Genomic DNA, 23,607 nt, shown 5'->3' with positions numbered 1-23,607 from the left:
CTATTAATGGAAATGTAAAGCACTATGAGTACCAATAGGTCAAGACAAAGACCACCCGTATCTCTGGAAAATGAGGTTTAAAACATAAACTCTAAAAAGGATGGATGACAAGACAGCTCCTCAAAAGTGAAGTCAAAGCATGTAGAGCTCCCCCTGGTGGCTGCCTCCAGCATAGGTCATAAACTCCACCTCCTCCATGTTAGTGGTTTCTGTCATTTTAGGTAATTAATATAATGCCGATGTATGTTTAAGTGTCCATTCTTCTGACAAAATTCTTCATTTTATTTAGTTATCTGAAGTTATAGAAGCAGGATGTGACATCATGATGACGAAAAGTTGTCATGACAACCTCTCCATAGGAATGTGAGACTAGGAAAAAAATAGATAAATGAGCAAGTGCAGTGTATAATCCGACATTTCTTCGTAACTGGCGGAGGTAGAGCGAAGTGCAGTCAAAAATCAAACAAGTGAGTGAGTGAGTGAGTCTAGAGGAAGTGTGGGCAGGTCACTGATAACCTGGCTCCACTCTAGCGCAGTACTGTGCAGATTCTGGCTACTAACTTGCAAGATTGCCCATATTCCTGGAATTCTAGCATCAGTTTGGCCATTGGGAGAAAGTGGAAGTGCATCGTCCATATTTTATACAGTCTATACACTCACCTGCAATTTCTAGTCATTGCCACAGGGGCCGCCCTAGACAATGGAATAGATATCTTCAAGACTAACACTTCAACTTCACTGAACCCAGGTTCTCAAATTACCATCTACTACATCAATAAAATTGAAAGAAATAATCCCAACAGATACATTGAGGATGATGAAACTTTTGTTCAAGTTTCATTAAAAAAATAAAAAAATAAAATACATGCTCACAGCCTTTCTTAAAATCATATGCTAAGCAATGGACTGTTCTTAATACCTGAAGATGTCCAATAAAGGAAGAAGGAGCAGATGACACAAAGCGTTTCTCAGTTAAGATGCCTGTTTCCACGTTGTTGAACTCCAAGCGGGTGTGGTCACCTGCCATCTGACCTGCGATGGAAAAGAAAGAAAACAAGCCAAAGGAATGAGGGGGTGGAAAAGGACAAAGGATACAGCAGCCTAACTCCAACCCAACAAGAGGATACCTTTCTTTATTTGTAAACATCAATTAAGCCAGTATTACTATTATATTATTGGACACAAAACATCCAGTGTGAACATGCAATACAGTGGAGTATTAATACCAACTAAATAAAATGGAGAAACTCGTCCATGACACACAAAAAGACACACAACTGACATCCACTTACAGTTTGATGAAAAGTAATTGTGAGGATAAATCCAAAATGCTACAAGGGAGAAATCCCAACAAACTAAAAAGAAATATGATCATGCACATCAGTAAAAATACCAAATAAACAGTGCACAAGAGAGGTACCTTCAGCCATGTCGTCATCCACAGTGAGTTTGAAGTTTTTACCGCGGCGGACCACTCGCACTGAGTGCCACTCATTGTCGTTGAGCTTTTGTCCGGCATAAAGAACCTCAGGGCCCTTGCCTGAAGATGAAGGTTAGTTAGTCAAGGGATGGGGGAAGAACAAGCACAAACCAAATCTTTGTTTTCATGTCAGAAGCAATCATCAAATTAAGCACAAAACTATGCTCAATACAATATTAATCAATTTTCAATCCATCTGAAGTCCAGATATTTTGTTTAGACTGGAGTGAAATTTGAGTTTAGATTTAAGAAAAAACAAACATATACTCGTCAAACAAAAAATTGGTTTGTATATGACAACAGAGGAAAATATCACAAATGGCAGCAGAGCTAAAATGAATATTTGCTATTACTCATACAAGGACTCATAAGACTCATAAGGCCATATCATAGACTTTTCTCTTTTGCGTATACAGCTGGTGTGTAGATTTTAGTGCTCCTGACAAATTATATTTTGACATATATACACTTTTAGTTTAATCAAAAAATAGCTTTATTGTGGCTTATCATAGGGTCTATAGAGATTTTGTAAAGGTAAGTAATTCGTGGAAACAACCACTAGAGGGCAATCCAGCTCCACCGACTTTACTGAGTTTATCAGAGGGCCAGACCTGACTGAATCTACTGCATAAACCAGATGTTAAGTACAAATAATCCAAATAGCGTAATAGCACAAAACCCAATGTTTGAGTTCACCCGTGTGAGACAGTGACATTTTCAGACTTTGATTTATCTTGAACTGAATCAGAACGCCTCAGTTACAAAATGAAATTTAAGAAGGTCTAACATGTGACTTCGCTGCAAGGCTGCTATAATTCTGTGATTAGTTGCATGCTAAAAATAGCTAATTAAAATAATTAAAATAATTAGCTAAATAGTTTGAACAGAAATTATGCAGTGACATTATACATCATCATAAATCAGCTAAAAATAACAGCAGCTACGTTCCCAATGTCAGCTTTGCAGCATGTGTGCGCTTATGAATTAAACTGTAAAAATGAATATAGTTGAGAGGAACAGGCATTCACACACTCATACCCTGGACCTCCTCAAGTCTTTCTCTACAAGTCTGTGAGCACTTAAAAAATTAGAGTCCTTCTTATGAGTAAGAGCCTGTCTTCTACCACTGTCTGTATATCACATTATAGACAATTATACTGCATTGTTTGTTAAAATCAGGAAGGCAAGGAAACAAAGCAAGTGAGACACACTGCAATATATTACAGTGTGACTGAGAAAACAATATAGCCCATCCAGCCTGAAAGTGCAAATGTTCTGCAACCAGCTATAGGCCTACAGGAACAGATTTAGTTGTCTTGAGTTAATTTGAAAAATGGGCTATTTAAAATATATAGAGTGCATTAAGTCAGATTTGCATAACTTTGATCTCTGGCTATTACTTTCCCTCTCGCTTATCTGGGAAATCCTCTTATCAGTCCCCTGCCTTCACACATTTCTGCCCTTACATCTAGCACACAGGCTATAATCAAACATTGACTGAAGGAAGAAGGCTGCAGAAGAAGAATGTTGACTTACTGGTGTTACAGTTTATCCTGACACAGTCTAGATGGGGAGGGGAGAATAAGTGACAGATGAAATCGCATCCTTCAAGGTTACAGCTGCAGACATCCAAGAGCAAGAAAATCCACCTTCCGGGGACGGTCACATGACGCCCGTGGCCATTTCAGCCTAGTTGGCTATGTGATGTTAGAAATCCAATCTTTTCCAATTGTTTTAGTCACCAGTAATATTGTACCAACACTGGTCAGTATTACTGTGCTGATTATAACTGTATAATGTCTGTATAATGGTTTAACTTGAAACTTGTGGTTCAGGTATAGCATCATGTGATTATGATTTTCCAAAAAAATAAAAAATGGCCGCTTGCAACTCAACGGCCACATCGATTTTTCAACCCAGCAACTGGACTCAGAAATATTATATAAAACTAAATAGAGTGAAATTAATAATTTAAACCACTTGTCAGAAGACTGAAACTTTACATGTATCTCATTAAAAGCTACATCTAAGAGAGACCACTGGGCCTGTGTTTGACAGATGCCGGTTGAAATCCATGTGACCAGGCTGGTCATGTGCCGTCAACCGCAACAGAAAAGTGGGAGCAAACAGCCTCGTGCCACGCAGCACCAACACCATACAGAGGCCTATAAACCCCCCTTTATGGAAAATTGGCCTCTATGAAAAATGGATTTGAAATTTTAGATTTTAAAAGCAAACATCTCATTGCAAGAAATATGGACAACAGATGTTCCACGTTCTCAGCGGCCGTGGAAAGGGAGTACACTGCATTCTATAATTAATGAGTTACACTGAGATGTTTTGTCCCATATGCTTTCTGTTGAGAGTATCTATTCCAGGCTCGCCGGTATAAAGGCCTGCACTCCACTTAAATGTACCACTCATGCCACCATCTGCAGGCGCGCCGGGTGCTGTGGCATCGGGCTGTTTGCCAGACGGGCCGCAGGCTCTGGGCCTTTGAAGGGGTGAGTGCCATCTTTGAACAAGGCATGGGGGATGCCAGCTAGACCAAGGGTTACTAATGGACAGAGAGAAAAATGAACCTGCTATCATGAGGAAAATAAATAAGTAAATAAAAAAGACCACAGGAACGATCCCGGAATAATGATAAAAATGCATACTATCTGTGAAGAAACGTCTTCCCGCAATTCTGAATAGATGGCAGAAGATAATCTGAAATGTTGCTATTTGAATTAATGCATGTGTTAAAGGTGCCATCTATTAACAAAATTCAAAAAGTGAAATGCTCTGCCTTTGAAAAGAAAAATCTATTTGTACATTATAATGAGCGTGACTAAAACGGTCTGTTCAGAAGATGTGCAACAGAGCATGAATAACTTTGTTAAGTGTTAGATTGATGGATATAAAAATCTACAGAGACATCTAAGCATCGAGGCAGAGGAAACTTACAGTCAGGCAAGTCAAAAAAAAAACAACAACAATCCATGCAACTACAAAGACAAACTACAAAACCTGGTTTAGTATGTGTTAGGTCTGATACCGGCTGCGGACCAAAAAGAAAATGTACGAAAACACAAAAACTGTACGGCCTCCCCTTGAAGTTGAGGGACAGGCGTGCCAGACAGTGACGGCTCATACGATACCTAGGTTGACCGTCAGCTTGACCCTCCCGCTGTCCAGCTCGAGCCGCAGAGTGTCTGCGGACTCGCGGGACGTGGCCGCCATGAGCAGGCCGAACGCCCGCTGGGACATGAAACGGAGGGAGACGTCCTCCGCCTCGGTGTGCATGACGTTTGGTATCACCACCTTCATGTACATGCTGCCGTCGTAAGACAGGATTGATGACTCTGTAAAAGAAAGAGACAGGAATGTTGCACAATAAATCCAATAAATAGATTCTACAATAGTGATATCAGAAATGAGAGATTTTGCCCATTTATTCGTGGGCATGCACAAACAATAGATACCATCCTAACGGCATAAAATACGGCAATATATTGCATATGCTTCACCTCCTGCTGACAGCTTTGTTTATGCTACTGGAGAAGATAAAAGTGAGCTATGAAAGCAAACACACACAGAAATGTAAGAGAGGAAAAGGGGACCCGTTTGTAAAATTGGAACATGAGTAAATGCCTTTCCCTTAGGTTTTATCAACAGGAAACACAAATACAGTAAGTGCCTGCAATCATTCTGTGGAAATCATCCATCGAGTGACGAGCCAGCGTCTGGAGCTGAGGCTGCTGTGGCGCACACACACGCTGCTCAGACTGCAGAAAATTAAATCATCATGCTACCTCCTCCTCTTGCAGGCAACTCCCCTTCAAAGATGTTAGCTGGTGCCCTAACCGCAAAAGCTCGTTTTGTGAATGTAAAACTGGGGACGGGCACGCAAACACAATCATACTCTTCACACGTGCGACAACACAAACTTTGCTGTAGTTAAATAGGAACAAAATGAACAAATATATCATGGCGGTTCGAAAGGCTGCTGCCAGGCTGAGACGGAGCAGAGACCCGGAGCGAGAGTGGTGAAGAAAGAGGAAAACTGTCAGGAGACTGGAGGCCTCTTAGGGAGCGAGACAGATTAAAAAGGGTATCCAACCATGAAATACCTGTTTTGACACCTCAGCTTTTAAAATACAAAAATAGCCCCGTGGCATCAGAAATGCACCACCATTTGGCTGTGTCCGGGGAAATGTCGAGGCTGCAGGTGAGAGGTTTTGGAGGATCACCCGTTAGACAGGTTGTACGTTTAAATACTGAAATGTTCTATGTTACATCTGTTATGCTACAGAATTAAGTAAGATTAAAATCTGTTGCACCAAAATGTCAAACCTCACCTGATATGTTGCAAAATTCACACATAAACACTGTGAAATAACTCACAGACCATTTATTTTACCTAGCAGTGCACTGCCGTAAAATTCCCACATTCGTCTGTGTTGTTTTTAGGGCTGTTGTAAAATCCATTCTATGAACAAGCTGTCGACTGTGTGGGTACAGCAGCCTGGAGGATAATGAAACCTTGGCTCGCCATTGTTCTACTCAATTTTAAACTGCACGGGCTCCCTCTCTCCCTCTCTCCCTCTCTCCCATGCGTGCACACTCACACATAAAAAACACTGTCGCACACACACATACACGTCAACAAATCTCCTAATTGGGTTCTGCGCGCTCTTTTGTGAGGCAGGTCAGGTCCCAGGCTCACAATACAAGAAAAAGAACGTGGTCAGAGTCGATTTTCAGCTCAGAACACTCAAACAGACGAGGAAGGACATGAAAAGCACCCCGTGACACGGACTGTGATGCCCACTCTGGAGTGTAAGCAGACTGGGCATAGTGTATATCAAACTATTTTTGAAAATTCCTTCAGATATTTGGAGCTATGAGAGTTTAGGACTCCACTGATCTCTCCGAGACCTCTTGTCGAGATACAGTTTTTATTATTTGAAAGGTCTAGAACAGAAATCCACTGCAATTAAATTAAATTTCTAACAAATCTGTTACAGTCTTTATCACCCCAGTAGTTGGTATATTAAACCACGGGAAGTGGTAGAAATCCAGTACAAAGACATGGAGGTTTATATTGTGGAAGTAATGGGCATCCAAATGCATTGAAGTAAAGATTAACTAACTCTTATGTTGTGTTCACAGTATCAGGGGAAAAAACAAAAAGCCACATGTCATTTTCAAATGTAGCTACAAACTGACGCCTGACTTTTGTCGATACAGGACGGGTGGGACATGCAACCAATCATAGCTGAGCTGTTCTCAAGAACCAGAAATTTGGTGTGAGCAGATAATATTTAAACAGATGGCGACATAGCAACTTCAGTGAGAGCTCGAGCAGCACTCGCAGCTGGCCCCACTTGATAATTTATCTACCTGAGATATTACAGTCTGCCCCAAAATGGTGGATCAACTGGTTAACTTGCAGACTGACCAATGCTTGCGAAGGTAAACAAAGTGTAATGACCAAATGTTGTAGTAACAGTGATCGATTTCAGTTTTTTGTTGCATTTTCACATCTCTCGCATGCGCACTTTAAACCGCACAAATCTAAATCTGCCAATACGCTTGCTCCGCAGGCAACACTGCTGCAGCTTTGTAAACAAGGCACAATATCATAGCATCTCGCTTTTGACGCCTGTCCTTGTCATAGCATCCTTTTTGTGGCAACGTAATCCCCAGTCACGCCTGACTGGCATCGATCCATCTCGGCTGGGATCGTCGTCTCCGTTGTAGTTAAATGGCTTTTCAATGTCTTTGAAAGGAGGGGGAAGTTTCAGTTGACTAAAGTTTAGACTATTTTTATTCCCTCTTCATGTCTGGGGCTGCTCTGAGAGGAAGAAAACTTCAACTAACGAAAAGCAGGGTTTGTTTTGAAGACGTCCACCTGCTTAATTTAGATCCACTGAGGATAGGTTCAAGAAGGAAGGGAGAAAAAGAGACAACTCTCATAAAATTCCCAAGATAACAGACTGGAAGGGACTGACAGGACATAAAACCGTATCTGCCTCACACTACTCACTGGCCACATACTTTGAATTAATGATAGGAGGACACAGACAGTAATACAATAATAAATTACCACCATAAGAGGAAAACCAGAACAGAGGATCGTCTTCAGAAGTGAACTAAAGATGTTGACATATTAATTCCTATTAACCTGACACAATACTATTACTATTTACTATAACACTATTGTTACTCAAGCATCTAAGTCAGTGTTAAGAGGTTATCAAGGTACAAACACATCAGCTGCTGCTGTAGCTGTGTTGGTCATTGACCCTCTACTCCGCTCTGCAGTGTCCTCCTTTCGAGGTTCATATAGTGACCTCCCAGCCGCTCTGCAGCACTGAGCACACCCTCCTGTTATTACAAGAAAAATTCAAACTGACACACTTGCGTGGCGTGTAATAAGTAACGTGTCTTTTCCATACTGAACTTATTCTACACAGGTGTGGGAAATTCTGCAGCTGTTCTAGCCAATATGTTTATTCTTACTAGTCTGCTTTCTTTGAAGCGGTATCGTATAAGGTACCAAGCAAATTACCCCTGTGGAAGGAGTTAGCCAGCCACCACATAACAAATCAGACAGGCCGTTCTCATGGGGAGCTGAAGCCGTTCTGAATCATACTGATATATGCTCCATATTCCAAAGCCACCAGACAGAGGAGTTGCTGGTCTACTGCTGCTTCGATTGGTTGGTCAGTTTGTGTTGCTGTGTGATCTCAGTGTGTTAACACGCTAGTTTGGATCAAAATGAATGTGTTAAAACATCAAAGACACACCAGCAGCTCCCGTGTACTGAGAGCTAAAATGACTCTTTTTGTCAGTCTGGTGGCTTTGAAGTGAACAACATAACAGCTTCAGTTCGCTGCTTCAGAGCTGTCTGACAGAAAAGAAGAAGGGTGATAATATTATAAATATAGTGTACACTTCAACTAATACTTTATTATGCATATTATAGATATTTTTTCATGTGGCCCTTGATTAATTAGCTAATATTCTGCATTTGTTCTGTTGGTTACCCCATCCAATTCTTTGCTGAGCTTCAGTGTCCTGTCTGCTCTCAAACCAGAGGGTGTGCCTCCAGCATCTAGTGTTGGTAATAGTCTAACTATGGATAAGCACCTCATATAAGAGTATTTCCAAAAAAAAAAAAAAAAAAAGAAGACAAAAAAGCTGTCTCCCATTAATGGCTTAACATTAGTTCAAATTTCAAGATGCCACTTGAATCACGATAGGCTCCATTGTTCTCCCTTTACTTTTAAAGATTCAAGTTTCAATCATGTAGTACTGGGAAGATTGATTAATGCTAGTTTACTTGGATGGTGCTATAATGATGCTGTTCTTACCAAAGTAATGGCTTGGATCTGGAAACAAGATGACAAAGCCAAGTGAAATGAGACCTAAAGACAGCACATGAAGTGACATTGGTCAAAACAAAGTAGTGTAACTTTGATGGCTATTTAAAATTGAACAATAAACATTTGACTGCTTGCAATCCTGGACCTAAGCAACCTGCTGCAGATCTCTGGATCTCTGGACAACGGTGGGTAAAATTTTGCCATTGCATTATGTGCTGGGCAGGGGCAATGCACTATACTTCTGTGTTTCAGGAATTGATTGCACAAGTGGTTTCCACCTATGAAGTCTAGTAGTGCCTGCTAATTGGTTGATCCAACCGGTGACAGTCCCATCATTGTCCAGGGCCTTCATGAAACAGGACCCAGCCAGAGGATCCAGTCTCTGCTGCTGCTGCTTACTCAGCTGATTACTCTGTTGATTATTGTTATCCTGCTTGTGTTCGATCTTGAGATTTGAGGAACTATGCACTCTGTCAGATAGAGGTACCCTCTACACCTGCCTTTTGTTCGTTGTTTTTAATTTGGAGAAGTTGGTTAGTCAGGTCTTCTGTTATATTGCTTTCGATTATTTGGCACAACCACATGGTCCAATCCTTCCCCACTGTTTGTGTAAAGCCTTCTCAGCAACGGTTTGGTGTTTTTCTTGGGCCCTGACTCCCAACGTCCTTGGTTGTCGTGTATTCGTCCCTAATATCACCTAGGGTCACCTAGGGACGCAACGACTGTAATGAATAAAACTACTAAAGCTTGATTCAGGTAGTATGAAATATAGATTTCCCTTTAAGCTAGCGTTACATCTTTCACGTTTCCAGCTGCTTTTCTGCCAAACTTAAGCATAACAGTCATTCAGAGCTTAATCACAGTTCCCACAGCAATGCCAGGGCTGCATAGAGGAGACCGCAGCTGAACCAAACATCGCTTTACATTTGTAAAGAACTAAACATAGGGCTCTGCAGCAGTGATGATAGTCATTCATACCACTGTAAAGCTAATAACGCGCATCAGCGAGATACTGCAGCTGACTGCACTCCAAGCAGTCCCAGCGTGTGTGTTAAATTTGTATGAATACACATCTGTGAAACACACACAACACAGTGGCACAGTTACAACTACAGTGTGTCTGTAATTTGGTGTTTCTTAAGAGAGATATCAGCAGCAACGGGGATGTCATTTCAGATGGTAATTAAGCCGCTACTTGTCATTCAGTGTGTGTTTGTGTGTGTTTTGCAGTGAGCCCCACACTTTATATAATTAGCAGTCCAACTGATGCAGAAGATGGAGGAGGAGGAAAGCTATTAAGTGAGAGGCTTCACAAATATTCCTGCGCATATGAGGGAGTGAGACAGTCAAATCTCTCCAGCACACACACACACGCACGGTCCTGTCCAGTCGGCTTTCTCTCTTTCACCATTTTTCCTCTTTCGGTGTTTCCATTTTTCACCTGCCTTGACTGCAACTGTGTAGGATTATCTTATCTTTTCCCCCCCTAACAGAGTGACAAGTCTTTGTTTTGATAAACAAACCAACAAGGGCCTTGACTGTCATTGTTGTATTTCCCGTGAATGCCTGTCAACCCGTCGCCCGCATACACACACGCACACGCTCACACGCACACACACGCTTCAGTCTGCTGTCAACAGTCTTTAAAGTTCAAAAATCATATCCTCATCCTGACAGCAAGGATAAGGACATTGATAAAGAATCTTACAGGCACTAAGTGTGTCTCAGCCTCTTTATTGTGTGCAGATACCATGTGTTTGCGTACTACAGTGTGTGTGCGCGCATGTGTGTGTGCATACTGAGGCAGTTGAAAATGCCTGCACTTGAAAGTAGAGGCTCTTGGCTGTGGACGTTATCCACAGTAATCCTCACCACGTGACTCACTCTGGAGACACACACACACACACACAAAGTGTTGCTACAACACAGGGCCATCGAAAGACCAGAAATAACCCAAAAGACAAACTGCACTTTTAAAGGCATGCTCTCATGAAATAATCCAAACCCCACATGAAAAAAAAAAACAACAAAACACTTAAATAATACACAGAATTTTAAATACAAGGGAAAAATCTGACATAACTGTGTAGGCATTTGACGCACTCAAACATATGAAGTCTGATGAAGTATGAAGTGTGTATTTACAACATTCACAAAGTGTGTGTAAAGCACAGGGAGTTCAGTCCACTCATTCCTGATTACAGTTTCTCTAAGTATGCCATGCAGCCAATACTTGTATGTTCCCAAAGGACAGAATGACCTTAAAATATCACTGAGGCTTTTTACAAACAGCTCAGTGCAAGTCAACCTTGTGCCGTCATTATTAAAACTGAGCGGTTGTTTCAATGTCAAAATTTACATTTCACATTTCACATCGTGTTCTCGGTATGTCTATTTACACATCCACAGACACACAAGAACACCGGCGTTGGTTAAGAGTCATTTCTGGACGCATGGTTGGCAAGATATTTTGTTTTGATCTCCACCAACTCCTGGTTAAAAAATAACTTTTCTGGCGAGTTGCTGATTCTGTAGACAGTTTGGGACTAGAAACCAGCATTAAAACTTTTTTGTTTTGCTGAAAATTCAGCCTGGCAAATCCTCAGGACATGGCTTATGAGAACCATGCCTAATCACGTTGGATGTTATTGATACATGGACTCTGTCTGGGCCAAAAAGTTGCACTTTAACTACAAACCACCACACAGAGCCACCCTCTCCTAAATCATGGATTCAGGAGGGATCAAAACCACAGGCTAACAGATTATGTCACTTACTCATGATGAAAATCCAAATGAGCTATGACCACATGTGACTTATCCTTCTCTGGTACAACTTGCTTTTGACTCATGTCAATTTTCTTTGAGCACTCAACAGTTCTCAGTTATTTTCTTAAAGGATTTCATTAACTTAACTCAATTTCAAAAGAAGCTTCACAGAGCTGAGAGGAACTCCTGAGTCAGGTGTTAATTCAGCATGTTTATCACAGAGAAGGTGCTGCCTCGTATTACACAGTCATTTGATTCATTATTAAAATAGTAATAGTGGGAGCCTTAATGAAAGGGTTGCTTTTGTTCAATTAATTTTTAGCTGCCTTAATCTTTCTCCTCTTCTGACTTTTCCCTGTAATGCAATTTCCCTGTAGTGACTTGCAGAGAAACTCTAAAAATGTCAAATGCAATGCAGAGCCTGACCCCAGATTTAGAAAATAGTACACACTAAGCACTTTAGAGAATGACATCCCCTCAGACTGCAAACCATGAGGTCAGTACACTCAGAGGGATTATCAAATATTCCCTCATGCTCAACCTAAGCGGGCTGAGATGAATCTATCACAATATCAAAAATCACAAGGGATAGTGTAGAGTCAGTATGGAGCGGTAAGCGGTTTTGTGAATCAGACATATTGAACGGGCTTTACGAAGGGATGAGGTAAATCTGTGGAGCTTTATCAGCATGTGACAGATAACACTGGTATCTGAACCAAGCTTCATTTAATTTCATGTATATTTTTATGAAGGACATCACATTCTACTATTTATTCTTGCTGTGTTCTGAGGCATGAGCATCATCGTGACTAAATCATACCCACTGTGTCGTTGGCTCAAATCCACTGGTGATATAAGTCATGGACTGGCATTCCTGAACAGCCTATCTGGTAGCTTATGCCTCTGTAAGATGTATTATTCAAAGCCAAGCGGCTATATTTGACCCGAAGGATGTTAGCGTAATGATTAATGGCAATGTGCAGTGACTTATGGCAGTAAAACTCCTGCTTAGTCGGCAGCGAAGCACTAACGATACACACTAACCCTAACTCTACACACACGGACGACTATGTGCAAACTCCTGACACCTTACATTAACCTTTACCAGGGGTGTACACAGACTGTCTAGAAGGCAGAAGGTAAAAGAAGAGGGTGTCACCTCTACCGTGTTGAATCTTTGAACCATTTGCTGTGACAACAAAGCAGCACTTAAGCCAAAGAGAAGGTCGCTCTGACCAGATATTTAGTTTGGGCAAAAGCGGTCATTTGGGGGACAGCCGATTGGAGGGCAGACAGATAAAATGAGGCATTAGAAAAACACTTCAGTTATCAGAGAAAAAAAGACCAAGGTAGGTCGGTCCTCCCAACTTTTATGAAACATCCTACGATAGACTTCGTGTTCTTTCTGTAATCTGCTGCAATTCTCTGCAGGGAGAATTTGTTGATAAAGTAAGTTTGATTTATGGTGTTCCCAGCTTGACTGTGAATTCAGAGCTATTGTTTGTGGAGATGGTGGACAAAGATACATGTCTAAACGTAGGATCATCAAAATACCTGTTAGCTGTAGCCTAAATTGTTAAAATTTTCAAATATGTACAAACTGGATAGTGCAAGTAGCATGGCGAACAGCATTTAAATTTTTTATCTTTTGAAGCTTGGTTTACACTGTTGCATCGAGAGAAGTTTGATGGGAATCATTTCCAGCAGCTCTAGAAGCATGTTCCACAAATGGAAACCCTTGCACTGTGAAACTCTCACAAGGGGTACACTAAGCTGTACTTACTTATTAGCGTTTAAGCCACTGGGTTTGCTAATTAAATGTACAGCAGCTACCTTTATAGGACTGCGGAGGGGAAGAGGCATCCTGAGGGTGCCTGATGCTCATCCTGACAGAGCGGGTGGGCACCCGTGTATATTTAGCTGTAACAAACTAACCTCGGCAGTTCAAGCACTGTGCTCGGTCCTCGCCGTTTGAAAGAAAACCCCCCAACAGGGGAAAATAAGCAGTGTGGACACTCACAGGTACGCGCACACACAAGCAGTGAAGCGCAGCGCCATTGGGGGGCAGTAAAGTCAAAGAGAGCTGCTGACTCCGGCTTCTCATTTGACTTTTTAGGAGAAGAGAAGGGTGGAAACATAAGCAAGGAGAGGAGAAAGAAAAAAAAGCAGGCAAGGAGACGTCTGAAGGTGACCACAGCGGGGAACACAGACGGCTAAAAAAAATACTCCATTAAGGTGAATATATGATAAAAGCTAGTGACCATATAGATAATTGATAGTACATTTAACATTTAAACTCACTGTCAGAATGTTATAAATCCTACAATCTCAGATACTACTACAAAGAGGGCGAAGAACTCCAGCTAAGGAGTACAGTGTATACTCTTATCTTTTTACTTTCTTATCCTAAAAAATCAGTTGGTCCCTCTGGGAATCATCCTCCCCGTTGCCGGGAGAGGTTCAGAGACTTGTCAATTTCTCAGATGGCCGAACACTGAAGGCTTGATTTCCTCTGTGTGTTCTCTCCCCCTCTTGCTCTCTCTATCTCTGCGTGTGAGAGCGAGTGGGAAAACCACACAAGAGGAAGACGGGGAGAGTTTGCGTGCGAGTGTTAGCTATAGAGAAATAAAAAAAAAAAGAAAAGAAGAAGACGGCAAATGAAACGAGACGCGAGAAAGAGAAAGCAGGGGACGGCGGATGCGGCACACTCCCATCCTTCCTATTCTGCATACTGTGTCACAATGAGAGTCTGGGTTTACATAACCCAGCACAGCTCCTAAGCACATTTAATTACAAATGGGGATTAGGGAGCAACAGCACAACGTTCCAAGCAGCGAAAAAAACGAAACGAACAGATCGTTTTTAAAGTGCAGGAGGATCTGTTCTTCTCCCGGGTAAACATTGTCAAATAAATCTGTGTCTCTCTGCTGCTGCCTCCCTGGCATTTTCAACAATTCAGTCAACAGTTTGTACTGTGCCTCTCCATCTATCCACGACAACCTCAGCCATTTCCTTTTTCGTTTTCATGCTCTGCATGGGTCTGTGCAGCCCAGTTGCATCAGGAACTACTGGCACAGTGTTCCAGCACAGGAGGCCGACTGTCAGCTCGCCACGAGCCTGTCTTCTGGCGCCGCAGGCAGGAAACACCGTCTTTAGTGGCAGGCAACTCAAAGCTCCTCTGCAGGAGAAGAGGGGCGGGGACACTTCACTCTGTATCTTGTGTATGTGTTCAGGGAAATTACCACAGCTGGCATCCACAAGAATTAAAATTCACTGTACATGACCTCCAATCACTGAGGACCTACTCTGCAAAACCACAATTTCAGCAAATAGAAAGGGAAAGAATAAGAGGAAGAATCCATTTTACGGCGGGGGGAAAAAAAAACTGCGCTGCATTGTGCCCACAGCTGAACCGCAGAACTCACGCGGCACCCTAGATAACGCAGAAGATACCAAACCCATTATTCTGCTCAGTTCAACAATTATTCAACATTGGGAAGAAGAGAAGGGTTAAAAGACAGTTGGAACAAAGCTGAGATGAGAAGTGAATAGAGGGGTCGTTGTTGGGAATAGGGAAATACTGTATTAGGAAAAAAGAGCCAACCCAGGCATATTTTACACCCAGCACAATAAGAGCACGCTTCAGCTTCACGTTTCAGCTTCAGATGAAAAAGGATTAATTTAGCATGCTTCCCTAGGCTGGCAAACAGCCCAAACGCGGGCACATAAAATCTCCACAGTTAGGCTCAGATATGTATATGTACTGCTACATACCATATGCTGGAGAAAAGACTAAATGAAAAGAAGCACACTGCAGTCGTGTAAGGGGAAAAAAAGCCTTAACAAGACAACACATTCACACTTACAGACACAGGAGGGACTTCTTTCAACCTATGGTACATACAGTCCTACATTTTGACGTTGGTTGTTGAAGAAAAGCCTTTGAAAATGAGTGATTCTTGTAACAGGTGCGAGACAGAATCCACAGGAAGGATCAGGTGTGTGTTGACACACCTATGGTTTTCAAAGGCTCCGTAAGCACTATAACTTTCAAGCGGTGTGTCAGAGTGCCTTGACACATCTATTCTAAACTTAGTCAAACAATTTCTGGTGTCACAGGAGCCGCTGACACCTTTCAATACTTGAAGGTATATTATTTTTTGCCCACGAGGAAATATACACTACATCCATGCTTCATCTTGATATGGCAGCACATTCGGATGTATTTATTTTCCCCTGCCCGTATATGGATGTCAATCACACTGTGTGCTTGTCACTTACACACTCGAGGAGAAACAAATACTTCCTGTGTTGAGAGAACAAGACATGATGTGTCTTGTTCTTGGTGAATGGATGAAATCTGAAGCATCATTGTCTCAGTCACTGTCCTGAGCATGCAGTATTATTATCACTTTAAAGTGAGTATGATAAAGTAATGTTAGATGTAACGGTGAGCTGCAGGTGCAGCTGCTGCTGATGCTTCAAATCTACCACCTGCAGCGCACCGCAGAGGCATCATGTGCTAAATGATGCGAATCACTTACCACATCGAGGGCCAGTGAGCCTTTACTGTGGGCCTTTATGTGAATCAAAACCTCCAACTATAAATTTCAAAGCAAGAAAATGAAGGGAATAAAGTCCAGCCAAGTGTATTACATCTATTCATGTACAAAAGAAAAAAAAAAACTATTATCACTGCATTTAGCATGCACGTCAAGCCCTATATGAAACAACAGTAGCCACATATTGTACACCTGTCAACTGCAGAGATGTAAACCTACATGTATGGCATCCAACGTCTTGTTTTACAGGGCTGGTTGCTCCGCCATTATAATTTAGCCTAGCTGCTCACTCTTAAATGTCTCCTTTGCAAGTTTGTCATTGAATTTTCAACCTCATTCGTCTTTCTCCATTTTTGCAATCTTCCATTTTAACACCCTTCCCCCTTTTGTCCTGGTATATACGTAGTGGCTGGCCTGTTAGTCGGGGCAGACCTTGAAGTGTCATTTTCTCTGACTGCTGAGATAAATGTCCCAGCAAAGGTGCTTATCACCAGTTTACAGTGAGAAGTGTGGCTGGGAAAAGCAAGAGAGAAGGTGAAAGGGAGTTGAAGAACTGTGGTGGGGAAAGGGAAGGCTCATTTCTTTATTTTTATGTGTTATTTCATAAAGGGGAACAAATGACTTAAACTCAAACACAGAATGCAGTTGCTTTCCCCTTCTAAAATTCCCACTATCTGGCCATGAGGGCAGAGGAAGATGAAACCATTTTCACTTCATGACAAAGCTGAGGGTAGCGCAGAATGCTTAATCATGATTCCTCAGCTTCTGAAAGCTCCCTCCACCTTCCTTCTCGAGATGGATATCTACTTTATAATGCAGAAAAAGTATATGGAAAGCTCCAGTTGTAGATCTCATTCTATCTCACTGTACGATAATAGCTTTCTCCAAATGCCATCAGTTAAGGCGGGGAAAAAAAAAAATAAATGCTGAAAGGTGAGTCACTCTTCAGTGCGTACTCAGACAGCAGCACAGTTATCAACCTTGAAGCGATGTTCTTTTATTCAAACGTTTGACGGCAGCTTTGTATTGCACGCAGCAACTAATATGGGAGTTCAGAAATGTGACACTGGGGATGGAGACAAAAACAATCTCTAATTCTTTCTTTCTACACTCATAAAGGCCTTACTGGGTCTAAAGCTTTATCAGGCCACGATTCATTTTTGTCAAAACCAACTAAAAGAGTTGGGTTAAAGGAAGAAAATTGAGATATGAGACATAAAAAGTATAAACAAAAAAAAAATAGTTTTAGAGGGTAAACCACACGATTTCTTGTAAAAATAAATGCCACATTGAGAAATTGACACAATGTTGTTAATAAACTATTATGCTGAGTATGAGTATGTATACACGTTTATGAAACAGTAAAGGGATAATTCACATATTTGAAATTTTAAAGGACCCGTGTGTAGGATTTTGTGACATCTAGTGGTAAGGTTGCGGACTGCAACCAACTGAATACCCCTCCTTCACCACCCATTCTTTATCTTCATTTTACATCAACACCTCTTTCACCCCTTGGAGCCTCTATTTGCCACTGTCGAAACATGTCGGCACTAAATCGTGGATCGTGGAAAAAGATCTGCTTCCTATGTAAATATGAAGGTTCCATTTTAAGCTCAACAAAAATAAAATCATTCACAGTTAAAGGTTAAAGAATATCAGAATATATTTCTGCTAATGGAACCCCCTAAATCCTACACACTGGTCATTTATGTTTAGTTTATTTGTTATGGGAACATCTACTTCCTTCCACTTCCTGCTTGCTCCAAGCATGTTGGAAATCTGACAAGCAAAACTTACCTATATGGTATTGGATTATGTGTCCAACAACGAACAATCTCCAAGTATTCATTTGAATTAAATATTTTGTGATGAAGTGGCAACTTATAATTTATATTTACTCCAAATTATAAGACAATTTCAGTTAGAAATTAATTGGTGTGAAGTTAAAATACTAACTCACTCCAGCTTGATGAGAGATACACTAAGAAGATTTCTATCTGGACTGGTACATCTTATGTAGTCTAAGGGAAAATAGAGGGTTTGCATTTGACAGTACTGAATAAGGTCCATGTACAATATGCAGTAGACACATCTGATTTGACACATGGAATCAAAATTCTACATTTCGCTAATTGGTACCTGACCATAAGAAATTATTCACACAAAGGCAGCCTCACAATTATGCATGGGCTATTATAGGACTTGAGGATTAAAGGAGACTTTCAGAAAGATCAGGGTTTTTTTTTTTCCTCCCTCTGTGGGCGGAAAAAAGCGTTTAGACAAGCATTTAAATTATGCCGCTCTCGCACTGTTGGAACTGGCATTTAGCATATCTGAGGAACCAAGCTCTTCTGAATACAAATGGCTTTGGAGAAGAGTTCTGAAATGTTATTAACAGCTTATCAAATTGCATGCAGAGATGGCGCAGGGGAAGATCCCAACATTTTGTGAACCAAGTTTGTGCCTTTATTTCAGTAATGTCTCCATTCTTTCCAAACATCTTAAGAACAGACTTACGATTGTGAAGGACACAGTGGGCAATATGGCAGTCAAACTTCACAATATGAAATGAATGTGAATGAGAGATTAATGGTTGTATTAGTTTTTTTTTTGCAGTTGACAACATATCTGCCAGAAAATATAATCATCTGCAAAATAAAGCATTTTTGTAGCATGATTTAAAAGTAACAGAATATAATGTCAGGGACAGGTTGCTACATTTCGTACAGGCTAACATCAATGTCACCCGATCTCCGTTCTGCAATTACTACCTGTGATTAAACTGTAAAAAGCCATGTGGCAACCTATTATTTCACTGCCACTCTGATTGAACATTGTGCAAAGTGAGAAAGTAATTGCACAGTTTGTGTGTGTTCTGGTCTTCCTGTCTTTGTGAGAACCAACGCGATTGATGTGATTAAGATGTGTATAAGTTTATCCAGAGATGTAATGACATACAACAAAAAGATCTTCCTAAATGCATATATAAGGAGCTGTATGTCTATTTTTGCCCAAAAATCATGCAAACATTGATGCATTCAGTTCAATGAGAAAGTCACACTGAACAGGAGTGAAAACATTAAAACAGAGGAAGCAATAATGCGTGATGTCATCTCAGATCTGCGGCGGACATACTTCCCGCCATCAGCTCAGGCCTGGAGCCATCACTACCCCACTGACAGTAGGGAAAACACAGGCACTTACTGTATGTGGGCGGTGGCATCTTGTCAGGGAAAATGCAATATGCATTAGACAAAATCCAATCTGTCTCCAGTGGATTGGTGCGTGCGTGTGTGTGTATGAGTTCCAGACTGACTTTGATTGTGTATTTGTGTGTGCGGCGTGTGTAGATGCAGCAGAGAGACAGAAAGAGGAGAGTCTCAGTGGGATCGCTTGGCGCTGGGCTGGCACACCGTCAGACAAACACACTTCATTACAGGCCTATTTACCTGATTAACTGGGCTACTTTATCAGCTAAACAGCACTCTGCAACACACGACTGTCAGCAACACCCCTGCTCCATAAAAAGCTCCCCTCCCCTCCCACACCCACACCAACAAACCCACACAAAGCTTCACTTACTGACTGTCTGAATGACTGACTGACTAGCTTGCAGAAAGGTAGGCCTACATTCTCCTTCACTTGGCAGACTCGCTGGATGACATCAAATATACCTCCCTGTAGTCAAGAATTAATGTCACCTCTTACAAGTCAGACTCAAATACGACCTGAATAATCTGTTGTACTTCCTTATGGGGAATAACATTTGGGTAACCTTTTCATGTAATGGATTGTAACAATCAAAAAGGAATAAAGCCTTGAGCTGTCTGACAAAGACGAGAGAGAGGCGACAAAGCTCACCTTGAAACATTATCATTACAGGAGGGTAATGATTTCCTTTTTTCTTTCTCTGGATCTGACTGCAGGCTATTCGAGAAGGAAATCATTTTTCAGCATCACTTTTTAAAGCGCTACGCCAAACCGGCATGTATGATTCAACCCAATTAGACACATCCCACGCGGATGAAGCTAAGTTACGAAAATAACCTTTTCGCAGTTTAGCACATGATTAAAGCCGGCGCAGCAGGAGACAATAAGCAGAGGCTAACAAGTAAAGAAACTGATCCCATCATTCTTAAAGCAACAGTGTATAAGGGCAGGGATTTCCCTTCAAACCATCTTATGATACAGTATGTACACAGTGTTGTATTTTTATTTTGCCATGTCATGTGTTGGGGCTGCACCGAGCCAAGATACGGTATTTGAAATCAGATCACAGGTGTACAGGTTTTTGGCAGGGATATGCTCCCGGTCACAACCCTGACGAGAGGGGTCTAACAAGGCCAGGACCCCCGGCGTTACACACCTGAACGAGGCATCGGCACACATACACATACTCAAGCGTTGGCGCTCATAAAAAGGCATACTTAACCGCGTGAATGGATGGAAACATGTATAGCGCAAAGACACATAAACATATGGTAGGTATGATATCCGTTTCTTGTCATACAACACATTTCCAATACACAAACACAAACACACAGAGACACAGCGGCTGGCTCCCATGCTGACACGACATCTGTTTGTGCGATACCACAGCAGACCTCTGATCACAGGTGCTGTCATGTCTCATGGGTGGGGTTAAAGAAGACATGCCAAATGGTGTGTTTGTGTGGGCGAAAGGGAGAGAGAGAGAGAAAGGAGAAGGGAGATGTAGAACAGAAAAAAGAAGGAAGAACTTCAAGACAGAGAATACAAGAAGAGAACAAAAAAAAATGAAAGAAAAACAGGAACAAAAACGGTAAGAGACAGAAATCACCTGTATACGAAACCTGGCACAGATAGCAGGCAGAAAACAGAGAGCAGACAGCAGCGCTGTTGTCTGTTAGTTGTCGCGGGTACAATCTTTGATCTCCTCAAACAGTCTAAAATATCTGTCAGGTTGCATTTTTGTTCTGGTAAACAGAGCTTGAAAATTGCCAGCTTCCTAGGTCCCAGTGGAAGAGAAGGAATTACACAGAGCAATGTTCTCGTTCAATCGAAATATGAAGAAATCATCTTGAGACTTTCATTTCTGATGATTCCATTATTTATGCTCCAAAAATATCATCATTGAAAAATGTGCTGAAACTACTTCCATGGGACCCATGTTTTCTTTTTGAAAAAAATAAAAATCTACAGAGGTAGCCTGACTGAGGAAGACATTTCCCTATTTCACCGATGGCACTGTTGAAAAATGAAACTACTGAATAAGTATGAGCTAAAATAAATGAGTCATTAATAGGATGTAGGCTGATAAATATAATAATAAATACCACTGATTATAAAACAAGGTGACATGAGTTCAATTGTAAGTAAGAATATATATAATCTGAATTTATAATAGCTCTGGGGAAAAAAAAATGTATTGTGCCATGCTCATGATTGCAGAGAAACTGCTAAATAAATTAAAACATTCTTACAGTTTAAATGTTAGTCTAGATATCTCAGAAATGCACAATCCTGTACAAACCTTGCACTAGCAGGTATTTAATTTTCAAAATAGATATATACAACTTTTATTGCAAAATCAAACTTTGAGGCTTGCAGTGTGCCTATGGTTTTTTTTTCTCCAAATCAGAGGTACACTGTGCTAAAGTTATTTTCAATAGAACAGCAAAGTTGACCTTTTGGCAAAAAAATGCAATTACTTCATCACTTTGTTCTATTAGACAGTAACATTCTGTCACAATTAATGACAGAGTTATGGCCAAACAACTTGTTTTGTGGGACTAAGTCAACATTTGAGAGATTCTCTCGAGGAATTCCTAATTAATCACATTCAACACGCGTTCAAACTTTCTCCTGGTCTCCTGCTGAACACAGAAGTGTGGCTAAACATGATGCTGAGACTATTAGTTCAGACCAAGGTTTTGTTCTAAAAGCCTATAGTTTACAAATGTCACCATCACATCAAGGAGTCATGTCAAGAATGTGGGGCTCAGTACAGGTCTATCTGCTAGGCAAATGCTAAAAAAGCTGAAAGGAAAAAAACAACAACACAATAAAACTGAGACCAGATGGGCAATGATTAATAAAGTCTGTCCACGTTTTTATATTTACTCAAATAAAATGACTGGCTCTGGACCGGAGGTCATTGGCTGGGCTCCCACTGGTCATCTTGAGTGAAGAGAGTCATGGGAAAAGATAAAGAGCTAAGCCTGTGACACCGGCTGGCACAGGCTGTGACGCCAGTCAGCTTACAGAAGCACTCATTAACTGAAACTATTGCATCCAGCTTCTCATGTAAGAGTATGTTTTGTATATAAGTTCATATTTGCTGATAAGAGAAGTCTTTGACTCCATGTTTTCATAGGTGGAAATGCTGATGTAATATGGTAAATACTTCTCAAAGGAAATCAATTTGAAAGCAATGATATCACAAGACATGTAGGGTTGATCTCAACAAACAGTTGTGAACAAAGACTGACAACAGGAGCTTATTTACATTCCAACATAAAGTCGCCAGTAAAGGCCAAACATTGTAATGTAAATTCATAACCTTTGTTGCGCTCCCTGGGAGAGCACTGATCTCTATCATTTCACCCCTCGTCTCGTCATACAAGCACAACTCTCAGTTGTACCGTATAGCGTACTCGAGATCAATAGCAAGCACCATGTGTGAATACATCTCAGTGGTTGTTTGATATTGTCACCAGGGAGCTCCAGGGTCTGCTTAAAAGCATGGAGAAGAAGGAGAATGTACTCTTCTACCAGCATGACTAATACAATCCCATTCGTTCCAAAGTGTTGCACATTCATTTTCAAAAAGAGAAAACACCACATGCCATTTCAAGCCTAGCATTTAAATCAAAGGGATCTCTTCATCTCAAGGCCTACTGTTTCCTAAGCAGACAAGAATTAGCTTCAGATACATCCTACTGTGAACTGTAATGTGAGTAATCATGACAGAATGTGGATGCTAATGAGATAAGACTAATTTGCTAATTTAGTTTCCGAACATCCAGACGTTGTGCTGTGTGCAGATGATGGTGTGATGATAATCAGACTGTGACCTCATCTGTGCAGATGGCAGCTAAGGGTCCAACAGTCCGGATGAAGCCAAGAAACCTGAAGAGGAGCTTTACTCAGATGAGTTCTAATTCACAAGTGCTGGTGAGGATGGTAGGATATTTGATCAGAAATAAAAACCACTCGCCTTTATGGAATAGTACCGACCCCGGCTTCACTCTGGTGGCTACCAATCCAAACTCTCCATTTACTGCTCAGTTTCCTTTCTTAACCTTTACCTGTGGTCACAGGCTTTGGGTACTGACGGAAGAAATTAGACTGTTGGCACAAGCAGCCTGAGATGAGATTCTTTCACAGGGTGGTTGGCCTTATTCTATGTGAGAAAGTGGGCTGCAAACTGAGAACGC

The 23,607-nt window shown here is 41.2% G+C and overlaps 1 protein-coding gene across 1 annotated transcript in view; it reads right to left on the bottom strand.

Moving 5' to 3' along the window:
* The window catches only part of nrxn3b (neurexin 3b), a gene marked incomplete at its 5' end in the record, with an annotated part of 269,437 nt that overhangs the window by 165,833 nt on the left and 79,997 nt on the right, over nucleotides 1-23,607 (bottom strand). The window contains 4 exons of the mRNA XM_084560987.1: nucleotides 920-1,032; nucleotides 1,421-1,540; nucleotides 3,017-3,043; nucleotides 4,624-4,827. Of these exons, the coding sequence (XP_084417113.1) occupies nucleotides 920-1,032; nucleotides 1,421-1,540; nucleotides 3,017-3,043; nucleotides 4,624-4,827 (464 nt within the window). The remainder of the gene's footprint in view (nucleotides 1-919; nucleotides 1,033-1,420; nucleotides 1,541-3,016; nucleotides 3,044-4,623; nucleotides 4,828-23,607) is intronic.

The sequence above is a fragment of the Chelon labrosus genome, assembly GCF_963514085.1.
Source record: "Chelon labrosus genome assembly, chromosome: 14".
In the NCBI taxonomy this organism is placed as follows: domain Eukaryota; kingdom Metazoa; phylum Chordata; class Actinopteri; order Mugiliformes; family Mugilidae; genus Chelon; species Chelon labrosus.
This window is presented reverse-complemented; position numbering and strand designations above follow the sequence as displayed.